Below are 13282 nucleotides of genomic sequence, written 5' to 3'. Positions count from 1 at the left end.
CATAAGATTCTTCACTTCGGTTAACGAAAAAATTTCAGTTAACGAATTCCTTACAAATTTTTTCCAACATGTTTTCGCCTGCATTTGGCTGCTCACCAGCTGTAGTATTAGTCCGCCAATACAGTAATTGGTTTTAGGGCTTAAATTCCTTACTATTTTAGTAAATATCAAGAAGGTTGTACTATTCAATAATTTTAAAAGTTTTATATTACATTTTTTAGTCACTTTAACAATTATTGAACATAATTGAAGTACAGGAAACTAGTTTTTTGCGCGCCAAACAGCCACTCGACACACCAAGCTTGGCGTCAGTTTGTTTACCGGCTCAGAGGAAGGAACATCTTGTTTGAGACTCTTCAACATAAATGCTTTTTTTCTGTGTTTCCAGTCAAATTATTGGTCATTTTGAAATATATTTTACATATTGATAATATATAGCACAGTGCAGTGTTGATTTAAAGAAATAATCTTGAATTACACCAAGTCAACTAAAATTTTATGGGTGAAATGGCAGCATGGGGTGACTTCTCTTCCACCCCAATGCCTTCTCTTCTCCCTTCTCCTCCACCCCCATTCTAATTCCCATCATCATCATCATCATCCAGGAGCCTTCTACATGCACACCTCAAAGTAAGTGTACTTTACTGCATTTATTTTTAGTTTGTATGTAATTTTCGGTGAGCTGGAACCAATTACCCAAAAACCCATTGAAACAATGGTTTTGGTTAACGAATTTTTCGGTTAACGAGCAACCTTCTGGAACGAATTGTGCTTGTTAACCAAGGTACCACTGTATAGTGATTTAAGGGCAATTTAGGGGAATTTTAGGAGTGTTTCTGACTTTATGCATTTTTGGCCTTACTTTGTATGTACTTTTCTGTGAGCTGGAACCAATTACCCAATACCTCATTGAAATAATGGATTCGGTTAACAAAATTTTCGGTTAACGAACGACTCTGTGGAACGAATTGTGTTCGTTAACTGAGGGACCACTGTATTGGGTTTTAGTCGTGAAACCCAAATGGTCCTTTTCTTCATTTATTTAGAAAAATATATTCTCTAAAGTTCCAAATGTATATCACCGAAGTTAATCACTGTAGCTATGAGTGTTAAATAAGGACGGAGGCTATCTTAGATAAGCTCTACTAATACGTCCAGTTGGCGTGAGGGTTGAGATGATAGTGGGGCGCTAGCCTGCTTCTAATAGCTGACACTAGCATTTCTAGAGCCACTCCTCAAGAGTGAAACTTACCCATCACGTGATCTGACCATGTCACCTCATGGATAGTGGAAAATTACAGGGGCGATATGATACTACCCCATATTTATATATAGACTTGTCTATGAGACGAGCTAATACACACATTTGGGAGCATGAGTGGGAGCCATGCACTACAATTTGTATTATACTCACGCTTACGTGTAGATTTAATCATTTATTGTGATAACCTACATAAACCTGGGTGTGATCATCAGAACCCACATTTTACACCACTATTACACCACTATGTTAATTTTTCACAACTTTTCTAATATAACTTCATTTTTGTTCAACATGTATGCTTTATAATGGAATAAGGTTCATATTGCAATCACATGAAATAACAAAGGTATAAAGTGATGTAAAAATATTTTCATTAAGCATAATGAGAAATTTTGTGTTCTACTTGCACTTACATAGAGAGATAATTATTTTATCATGATTACTTATTTAAAACTGTTTGTAGATAATTTACTTGCAATGCTAATGTGACAAACCCCACCTTTTTATCTGAAATAGCAAACTTGCTATGACTCCTTATGTACAATTATCTCTTGTATGGTGCAGTCAAGTGCGGTGAGGTTAGTGACTAGCCAGACCCTGAGCGTCTCACTGGAGAGCACTTCCCTAAACCCAAGAGTGTTAAATTTACAGTTAACTCTCGAAGATCCGGACCCGGAATCCTTGCAAGACAGCAAATAATTTTAATATAGACATAATATATTTTGCAGAAGAAATAAAAATTTTAGTCCATTAGTGTTGTACATTTTTGTGCAAGCTTTTCAACTTGTATTTTTGGGTAGACATACAAAACTTTCTTCATTTATTTTTACTCATTCACATGCAACACTATCTTAGATAAATATTGTGAAAAAAGTGAAAGAAATGATTGCCCTCAGGGCAAACCTGTACTGTACAGTAAGATCTCATATTTCGCATTTTTTTTATTTCGCGAGCACTATCTAATATAACCAAGTCTTATATTTGGCGTAAAATATATCGTGAATTTCGCGAGATTCAGCCAGCTGAACGCGAGATCCAGGAAGCTCTATGCTGGCCACCATCTTGAATGATGTCACAGCCCTCATACTAGTTACAGTCATTTCTGCTACAATGCTTGTTTTGTCAACGCGAATTGGTTGTAACGCGATTGATGAATGGGGGAACGCTGTTTGTAAAACACAAGCTTTTGCATACGAATGTTGGCTATAGCGCGATTCCATCCTCAGTGTTTTGATTCCATCCTCAACGTTTTAAGCGTGGCGCGGGGGTATGCAGTGTTTGCAGTTCACGTTCGACATCACATGTTGAATTGATTCGTGTCTTGTTTGTGAAGTGTTTTTTGAGAGGTACTCTGTAAATTTCGTTCTAATTTTTTGCAAATTTAGCTGTTACCCATAAATACTGTATGAAAAGAACAAGTAAAACGAATGTTTCGCAGTGAGGACTAATAACAGTTTACACCAGCACTCTCTGTTTACATCACATGATCAGGTGAATTGTGCGGTTTCTGTCGATTGCTCCGTGATTTTTGCTGTTTTCTCCAATTTGGTTGTATTAACGATGAATATGGAAGGACAAAGTAAGAAGAATGTTTCCAAGAAGCGTTCTGGTGATCGAATTGCCGGTGGTGAACGTAAAAGAGGTTTACAAGAACGCACCTTTCTCGCTGTAGCTTGCACCATCCTAGCGACCGCCCGGGCTGCTATTGTGTGCTTTTTTGGGTGGTGCTACCACCTGTCGAGTCAAGACAATGGCCTCTACCTCTACTGGGGGTCCTACTGAGGAGGAGTGTTACTGCCACAGTAGGATAAACTAGAAGGGAGGGAGAGAGAGAGAAGGGGGAGTTAGGAGAGAGACAGAGGGAGTGTTAACAACGAGCTTTGCTGAGGTGTTAAGTGTGAAACAGATGGCCCTCGTCTCAGGCTGACTAGTCTCTAGCCGTCCTGTGAGCCATCAAGCCAGAGAGTTAATAAGTCCTACATTAGACCCGAAACGCGTAAGTTTATATGGCCACCTAAACGGCCAAATCAGGAAAAGGAGAAGCGGGACTATCATAAGGGAGTAAAGTTTGCCAAGTACTCGATGCAGGATAAGCAGCGTGTGATTAAGTTACTTGAGGAAAGCCTAAAAACTAGTTTCCGGAAAGCACAATCAGGTCAATAAAGGTAGAATTTGTATCCTTTGGAGGTTATAAATGAGAAAATCGGAGGTTGATGTAGAGTGGCCAGTCTATATTTTTATTTTTCCAATTAGTTTATGTATTTGCATTTGGAGAATTTGAATTTGGCGCAATTTTTCCAGTCTATAATACTCGCAAAATACAAGATCTTACTGTACTAAATAATTACTAAAATTTTTATGTCTAGTGCAAACTATAGCATGTTTATATTCAAATTAATCACTATCTTACAAGAATTCTAGCCATGTTAGTTATATTTTCCCAAGTCAATTCATTGACATTTTATATAGAAAAACTTAAACTCCCTCTAAAGGACAGATAAATAAATACGCATCTGACCTTCGGCGTCAGCTGTCAAACACATCACCTCCCCCTCCCTCCCTCTCCCTCATCCTCCCAGCCAGGGTTTGGTGGTTTTAGGCTTAAAGTTTTTATCTTATAAAATGTTACAGACTAAAATTAGCAGAATATAACTTACATTGATGGAATCCTTGCAAAATAGCAAAAATTTGAGTATAGACATTACATATTTAGTCCTTAAATGTAGTACATCGAGTACAAATGAGTATGGTAATGTTGCTCAAAATTACGGCTTTTTCGCAGGAAAAAGTCTGTATAACTAACCCCAGTGGTCAGGATAATATGTAGTACTGTATTTTTGGTGTTTTTTATATAATTAATGATCGTTTTTATACATTTTGTACATTCGCTGGAAGATTCGGCTAATCGGCTTATACAGACAGGTGGTCCCCCCTTTTAGTCTGGATCTTCAAGGGTTCACTGTAGTTTCATGTAATATTGATGTTTACAAAGTCTTCATTGCGGCTGAACATGGTGCAATTTTTCATAATGCTGGGAATTTTTGTCCCCAGGCCCAGAGCAGAAAGGTTTGGAGTGATTTTTTCTCCCATTTTCTCAGACTTTCCTGTACGTACTTGCTTTACATCATTACAGTACTGTATTTATAATTTTTATACATTTAGTACATTCACCCTAGGCTGAAGTATGTTTTACTGTATCATGTGTCTGGGGTGTCTCCGTAGGTGTGAGCTTATTAACGGAATTAATCTCGATTTAGTGATCTAGTTCACTAAATTGAGCGGAAAATAACGAAAAATGCCCTCCGCTAAATTGAGAGTTCGTTATAGCGGATTCCTTTAAATCGAGAGTGTACTGTACTTGAAATTCAATGCCATAGTTGGTAAAATGGTACACAGAGTAAAAACAATGGATCCTTGGACTTTGCGGATGGGAAATACATGGTTGACAAGGGTCTACTGTATAGTATTCTATCTTTTCCCTTACCCTCTCAATAGCATGCATACCATATAGTTTTTGCAATCTTTTTTTTATCACCTTTCCTTTTATGCATAGATGGCCTGTAACCACTTATAATTACTATTTATTTTATACAATTTTAATGAAGGCAGATAGGAATTTTCTTCTCTTACTTTATTACTAAACATAGAAGTGCCGTGTACAATTTCTTCACTTGTTCTTTTTATACAAACACAGAAGTGCCTGTACAAATTCTGTGTTGTGTAGTACAAGCCAAACTTTTGATACTTCAATATTCAAATGTTTGGAGTTGTACAGTACGTCAAGTTTTTTTTTTTTTAGATCATACAGTACTTTAATAATTGGTGAATAAGTTCTGCAATACTTTGTGTGGTGTGGTATCCTGGTGAGCTTATGCCTACCGGTATCTCACATGACTCATCTCCATCCAGCAGAGTAAGATAGTGAATGATGTAGTTTTGCTTGATTTTTATGGATGCAGTATTTGATAAAACAGATATTTCTCAGTTTATTTCACTTGGCATTTGCTCAGTTTCTTCACCTGATGTATTTGTCACTACTGTATCTCCATCTTGAGTACTAGTGGTTACATTTGTATGTGACAGCAAGACTGTTACTTTCACTTGCAGCCTGCAGACACACATCACATTTAACTGTTTTATAAGCCAATGCTTACATAGAAACTTCCAGGGTTTTTCCTAAAGGTATGCCATAATCAATTTAATATATTGTACAGTACAGTACTAACCAGCGAAATCTCCACATTTGTTCACAGATGCAATTGCTCTATTTTTTTTTTTACATTTTGTGGTCACATTATTATTAGCTTAAATTTGGTTTTACTGAATATAAGCAATGCAATGAATACACATTAAATTATTTTGCTTTGTTTTTCAGAGCTTCCAGTGGATGTCTAGAGTGCTCCAGGCAGTTGACAGTATCCACCAAGTGGGAATATATTGCTTAGCACTTGTACCTCCTAACCACCTTCCTAAAACACCACTGGGAGGGATTCATTTGTCAGAGACACGCAAGAAGTTCCTGGAAGGATCGCTGCACCCGGCAAATGTGCTAATGTGTCCTCACACCTGCGTCACCAACCTACCCAAACCCCGGGAGGTTCATCACGGTAATTGTAATGATATCCCTGTATATTTTTTTAATGTTCAGTTTTTTGTAGTAGTAAATTATTGAAACTTAAAATGTGCATTATGTAGAAATAATTTCGCATGTGGACTGCTCCAGTAGAGAATTGTAAGGGCTTACATCATTTCTCGAGTTCAAAATAATACCATCATGAAGAAAAAAAATGCTAGATCTTGATTTTACATATACATAGAAAATCTTTTTAAACTACCGGTAATTTAATACTTTTTTTTTTCTTTCTGCAATATACATGGTGAAACATCATCATGTGTATACTCAAACTAATATTTGGTAAGCTTATGATTGAAAAGCCTTGTTTAGAAAGTACGTATGTGTTGCACATCAGTAGTCAGACTGTTAGGATATTTCCTTGTCTACTTATTTTCTTTCACTTATTTTACTTATGCAGTATTTATCTCATAATTTGGTTAATTTGATTTAGCTTGATGTGGTAACCTTTCATTACATATTTTTCAATAATTAGCAATTACCCTACCTTAAAAAAGAATCTGAAGAACAGGTGGCTCTCGTTAAAAATACCTCATTATTCCTTGTTTTGATTTTTGTATTTATTTTTATTTATTTTTTATAAATACAAAGAAGTGCTTTAAAGTATATTGTATAATGAGTACAAATTCATTCACGTATTTTATATAGTACAGTACATGTGTTAAAAAACATAATACCTACCGCAAGTAAATGCTATCAAAATATAAGCAAATGATGTAAGTAAACATTATGATACAAGTTTGAGGCTAGTGAGTAAGAATTAAGTCTTAATTCATAAAATAACTAGTATAGTAAGTCCCCATTGAGCATTAATCCTTTGAATGAATCCTCACTATAATGAAAGAAAGTTTATACTATCCATTTGTCAATAAATGAAACAATGTCATCAGCTCCATGATCACCATCATCCCCCCGACTGACATAAATGTCTGTGATCTGCAATCTACTCGCTGACAAATCTGAGAGAAAAATCGGACAAATATTTGAATATGAAATTACATAATTTTTCATTGTTTTGACTGATTACCGGTATATTGAATTCAGATAGATGTAATATTTTATTTGTTACTGACTGTTGTGCCTGGACTCTGAAATAAATATAGCTAGTCTAGATTTAAATTTAATTACAGGAAGGCCCAATGGCCAAGAAAAAAATTGCTAGGCGGGCGGGCACTGACATGTGTGTGGATTTTTTCTCCTGAATTAATGTTCCTTCTCAGTGTCGTCACTATCATTCTCTCCGTTTATTTTTTAAATCTGCGATAGTTTCATCATTGTTTTCACTTTGAACATCATTCAAACAAACCATAATAAGCATGTGGTGGCTGACTGTCTGGGTTGTAACTTATCTTGTATTATTCACAAGACAAGAGAGGACAAAAATTATGAATAAGCCAGTGTGTTGTTCAACTTGAGCCAGGTCTGAATTTTTTCCTAGGTCGTACAATGTTCCTGGGAACTCCTGTACCTCTGATCATACCGCATGAATGTACAGGACATAGACCTTTAAATGTTTTGTATTATTAAGATATTGTAGGTCACCTAACTCGACTTTGATTCTACATGTGTAACATAGGATTTTTTTTTTCAAAATAAACTTTAAAGTTAGTATTAAAATTTGTGTTTGTGTCAAGATAATATGGTAAATATAACTTTCTGTGACTATAAACAAGTGGACAAAATCAGACACATTTGACGAAACTTAAAAAATCGCTGACAAATTAAAAATTTCTGTCAGTGTACCTCTATTATCACCACCTAAATCATAATTTCACCTTCCTCCAACCCACTGATCTCAGTGACACTGCCTCTCTCACTCATTCTACTATGACTGTCTTTCATGATGGTACAATATTGTACAATACTGTACAGTGTTTATCTGTTATTCTCACTCTATAATTTAAAATTTATGTCTCGCAAAGCTGCAGCCATTGTTACCAAACAAACCGACTGACACATCATCTACTCGCCACCACCTCCTCCCTCCCTCCCTCCCTCCCACTCTGCTTCTCACCAACATTCTGCTTCTCTCTCATTCTACTATGACTGTCTTTCATGATACTGTATTGTACAACAAAAAATACTGTACAGGGAGTCCCCGGGTTACAAATGGGTTCCGTTCCTGAGGATGTCCGTAAGTCGGATTTGTACGTAAGAAGCAACACCTGCCACATGCATACTGTACTTACAAAACAATGTTTATATTCCCACTATATTTTAGCCTAAGTCCTTATATACTGTACATCTAAAAATCACTTAATTTAAGACAAAAGAAGAAATAGAATGACAAAATACAGTAAATGAAAGTAAGAATAAGTCATCAGGTAAATATAATACTGTAAATTCTAAGTGTAACCCCGTTCATATTGGCGGATGTTCGTAAGTCTGGGACCTAAACCAGTAAATAAATGCCAAATGAAAGTTTGACACAGTTGCCAGTGTTACCAAACAAACCTACTGACCATGATCTCCTTCCCCCTCCCCACCCACTGCATCTCACTGACATTCTGCCTCTCTCTCTCTACTATGACTGTCATTCATGATACAATACAGTATTGTACAACAGTATTGTACAGTATTGCTAAACTGGTGAAAGTTTAACAGTTGCCATTTGCATACACTCCCTGCTTCCCCATAGTAACAGACACCAACTGGGAGGTACCTCTTCTTTCTCCCGGGCAATGCTCCCACCGCTGTACATTGTGAACACTACTCCCCTCCCTAACTGAGGCAGCAAACACCTCACAGCTTGGCCCATTAGCTGCAACGCCATCATTAATCACTATTAAGCACTATTCTATCAGTAAACATTAATAATACAGTGGGGTATGCTATAACGAATCTAATTGGTTCTAGAACCTCGTTCGTTATAGCATTTGTTCGTTATAGGATTAATCCGTCCCAGGCCCCCAAATACAACCACTTAACACTGAAAATTTTCTGTGGAAAATGTAAAAAATACGGTACTTTATCTTAACTTTGTGTTGTTCAGCATGCAGGTACCCCTAAACACTGGCACAGCACTATCACTTCCACTGGGAGTCTTGGCTTTAAGGTCCTCAAAAAATTGTTTGGCCCTCTCACAAATTATAGCTTCACTAATGCTATCACCTGCCATTTCTTTCTCCTTTATCCTCACTAAGAGTAAATTTTCCATCTCTTCAATCACATTACACCTTGCCTTGCTAAGTCTAGAGATTCCCTTAGCCACTTGCACAGTTTTTAACTCCTCTTTATCTTCAAAATCGTACATATAGTCGATTTAGCCATCCCATATTCATCACTTAAGTTTCGCAATGCTTGTTCCATTCTCACGTTTCTTTATGATTTCTTTCTTTGGATGATTCATTGTTACAATTGTATACTTGTATAACAAAATAGTTATACAAATAACACGAATTTCCACATCAAAAGACGAAATTTCAACAATAACAGTGGTGCACTGGCTACACAATGAGACAAAGATGGCGCCTGACGCTCTTGTTGTGAGCTGCTGTACAACAATATTCATGCGCCAGATGAAATAGTCCCGTATTCATTCGCGTTCGTTGTAGGAGTTGCGTTCGTTATAGCATTCTCAATTTTATAGGTAAAACCGTTCGTTATAGGAATATTCGTAGTAGGATCCGTTCGTTATAGCATACCCCACTGTAACAGTAAACCCAGTGAAATATGGCAGGGAGTGAGGAGAGTTACAACTGCTGACAACACTCAACTAGGGGTCATTCACTCCCCATTACCCGCTCCCGTTGCCAGGCATAGCCAGGCGTACGTATGGAAGAAATACATATCTTGTATGTAGTCTAATTTGAAAATGGTGATGGGCTCAGTGATAAACAAATTATATAAACCATGCATTTTCCTATGATAACATAATGAGAAACATTGTATCATTACTAGAGTGAATGAATTAATATTACCACAACCAACAATTGACCGCTCTGTTTATGTACCTTTATGTTTTACATGTTTTATTATTTTTATCTACAGTATTTTGATGTGTTGTAATTATTTTATCACACAGCGTAGTACAGTATATTATTCTATCACAGAGCTTAGTACAGGAACACATCCCCCCTTATTACATTAATTTATATGGTAAAAATAGATTCGATGAACTTAATCCACCTAACGAAAGCGTTGTAGTGGAACCTAACCCTATCATTCAGTGGGGACTTACTGTATCAAAATGAGCAGCAGGTTGTAGTAGTTTATTGCTAAGAAGAGACAAAGGTAAATATGTGAAGTCAGGATATGACAATGGATATGTTATGGCGTTTTGAAGAGGAGGAACAAGCTATGAATTTGGTGAATTTTTATGTGTTTTAAGTGAAGCAAAGGGTTTTTTATGTGAGAAAAATTACTATACAGAATAACCCCCAGGAGTGTAAAAGCAATACAGCATTTTACTACCCTGATACAGTAACATTAGGCTTAAAGTAATTTGGGCTTCAATATTAGTCATTTCATGACTACAGTACAGGTATCCCGAATATAACGATTGTTTACTTCGCTATATTTCTGTTTAGCAGTTTAAAATTTTAACACCCTTTCTTGAGTAACAATCATCATTTTTCAGTTTAGCTATCTTTGACTCACTGGAAAAAGTTTGGGAGGGAAATAGGAAAAACTGAGGATTCTGTGCTCCAAGTGCACATCATTACAATACCAACTGTAATGTGGCTTAGAAAATAAAGAAAATACTATACTGTATACAGTACAGTATTTTATAGTTTTATAGTACTGTACTCTATGCTATAAAACTATAAAATAATCAAAGTGAAGAACATCGGTGTGTATGTTGAGGCAGAGAGTTGTAACTGTGGCTAGCTGCACTATGTGACATGTGGCAAAGAGGCAGCAGCCTCACATGTCTCTTGAATCAGCTTAGTGACTCCCTGGATGAACTGTGTCACATGTAAATGTGAGGAATAAATAAAATTAATAATAAATAAATAAATTCATAAATAATGATAATGAAGAAAATACAAAAAATATTTCCTTGCCATTTGGCAATCATTTCATAGGACATGGGACAGAGAACAGCTGAGTGATCCCCCACCTGCTCACCCCTTCCCTTCCCACTTGCCTGCTCTGTGGGTTAACTGCGGAGCACTTAAATGTTTATTACCTTTGTGTTTTTGACCTTATGATAATTATTATTATTACGACAGTACAGTGGTCCCTTGGTTAAAGAACACAATTCGTTCCAGAAGGTCGTTCATTAACCGAAACCATTGTTTCAATGGGATTTTGGATAATTGGTTCCAGCTCACCGAAAATTACATACAAAGTAAAAATAAATGAAGTAAAGTACACTTACTTTGAGGTGTGTATGTAGAAAGCTCCTGGTTGATGATGATGGGAATTAGAAATGGGGGTGGAGGAGAAGGGAGAAGAGAAGGAAGTGGGGGTGGAAGAGAAATCACCTCATGCTTGATGCCATCATTTCACCCATAAAATTTTAAGTTTACTAGGTGTACAGTAATTCAAGATTATTTTCTTTAAATCAACACTGCACTGCACTATATATTGTCAATATGTTAAATAAATTTCAGAATGACCAATAATTGTACTGTAAAAACATAAAAATAGTTTATGTTCAAGAGAGCAACAAGCTAGATGTTACCTCCACTGACCAGAGATATAAACTGACGCCTTGCTGGGTGAGTCAAGTGGCTGATTGGCGCACCAAAAATTAGTTTCCTGTACTGCAATTATTTTAAATAAGTGTTAAAATGACTAAAAATTTTAATGTAAAACTTGGAAAATTATTTAATACCGTATATACTCGTCTATAACCCCCTCTCGTTTATAGGTCAACCCTGATTTTTTGACCAAGAAATCGTTAATTTATGATATTCCTCGTTTATAGGTCGACAAGTTTTTGAGGGTAATGGAACAACAAAACCTTCAGTAAAAACACTATGTCCTATAAACTGAGGCTCACCGTGCATAAACACCGAGTGCCAAAGGCAAATTGTTTACCATTTATTATTACGACACTTTACACTGAAACGCGGGTAGTTTCAACAAAAATATTGTATATTTCCATTCAAGTATTTATTCAAGTCAATTAGGAGGGAATATTATTGTAATACAACAGTTTTTTAACTAAACCATTCGAAAAGCGATTACGGTAACATCTTTTGAACGAAAGAAAGCGAAAGTCATTGTTTTCGTCACGATTTTATCCCACTTTCCACTGTAATACGTACGTAATTTCAGCAAAAATATTACATTTCCGTGAATGTATTATATCAAGCACAGAATGAATAGAATATCATTGTAATAACAGTATTTTAACCGAAAACTATTAAAAAAAACGAGTAACATCTCAAGAACATCGGAAGCTTAGGTAAAGTATTTTGTTTTCGTCATGTATTTTATCCTATTTTACATTGAAATACATCACGTTTCAGCAAAACTACTATTTATTCCGAGAATATATTCATTCAGGCACAGTTCAGGTAAAATATACGTGTGATGTAACAGTTTTTTAACTGAAAATGATTCGAAAAACACTTACCCTTTAGCCCTGTTCAAGGAGAGGACTGGGAGAAGCTGTTTGGTGCTGCAGACGATGACAAGGAAAATGATTTTGATGGATTTTAATGAAAATATTCAGAAATATGGTATCGTAGTATTTATTCAAGTCAATTAGGATAGAATATTATTGTAATACAACAGTTTTTAACTGAAAACCATTCGAAAAGCGATTACGGTAACATCTTTTGAACGAAAGAAAGCGAAAGTCATTGTTTTCGTCACGATTTTATCCCACTTTCCACTGTAATACGTTAGTAATTTCAGCAAAAATATTACATTTCCGTGAATGCATTATATCAAGCACAGTATGAATAGAATACCCTTGTAATATAACAGTATTTTAACCAAAAACTATTAAAAAAACGAGTAACTTCTCTTGAACATTGGAAGGTTAGGTCAAATCTTTTGTTTTCGTCATGTATTTTATCCTATTTTACATTAAAATACATCACGTTTCAGCAAAACTACTATTTATTTCCGAGAATATATTCATTCAGGCACAGTTAAGGTAAAATATACGTGTGATGTAACAGTTTTTTAACTGAAAACGATTAGAAAACACGTGTACCGTCTACCTGATACGCAACAGCTGGTGGTGCGTCATGCGTCGTTGTAAACAATAGGAGGTTGAGGTAGATTACCGGGTATTATATAAAATGTGAAATATTGAAAAGGTTTTTATTACCGGTATTTTTTGTAGATCAATGAGAACTGTGATACCGTATATGATATGATAAGTTAGCCTTTGCTAAGAACTTCAACATAGACTACTGAAAGCACGTTGTATGGTAATTTAGCCTATTGTAAGTTGGCGAGCTTCATTTGTTGAAGGAACT

General features: G+C 35.9%; 1 protein-coding gene across 1 annotated transcript in view; it reads left to right on the top strand.

Moving 5' to 3' along the window:
- The window catches only part of LOC121871676 (disco-interacting protein 2-like), a gene marked incomplete at its 5' end in the record, with an annotated part of 242037 nt that overhangs the window by 177179 nt on the left and 51576 nt on the right, over window positions 1–13282 (top strand). Inside the window, 1 exon segment of the mRNA XM_042374088.1 lies at window positions 5640–5877. Within this exon segment, the coding sequence (XP_042230022.1) occupies window positions 5640–5877 (238 nt within the window).

This window comes from Homarus americanus, unplaced genomic scaffold (genome assembly GCF_018991925.1).
Source record: "Homarus americanus isolate GMGI-L3 unplaced genomic scaffold, GMGI_Hamer_2.0 scaffold39675, whole genome shotgun sequence".
In the NCBI taxonomy this organism is placed as follows: Eukaryota; Metazoa; Arthropoda; class Malacostraca; order Decapoda; family Nephropidae; genus Homarus; species Homarus americanus.
This window is presented reverse-complemented; position numbering and strand designations above follow the sequence as displayed.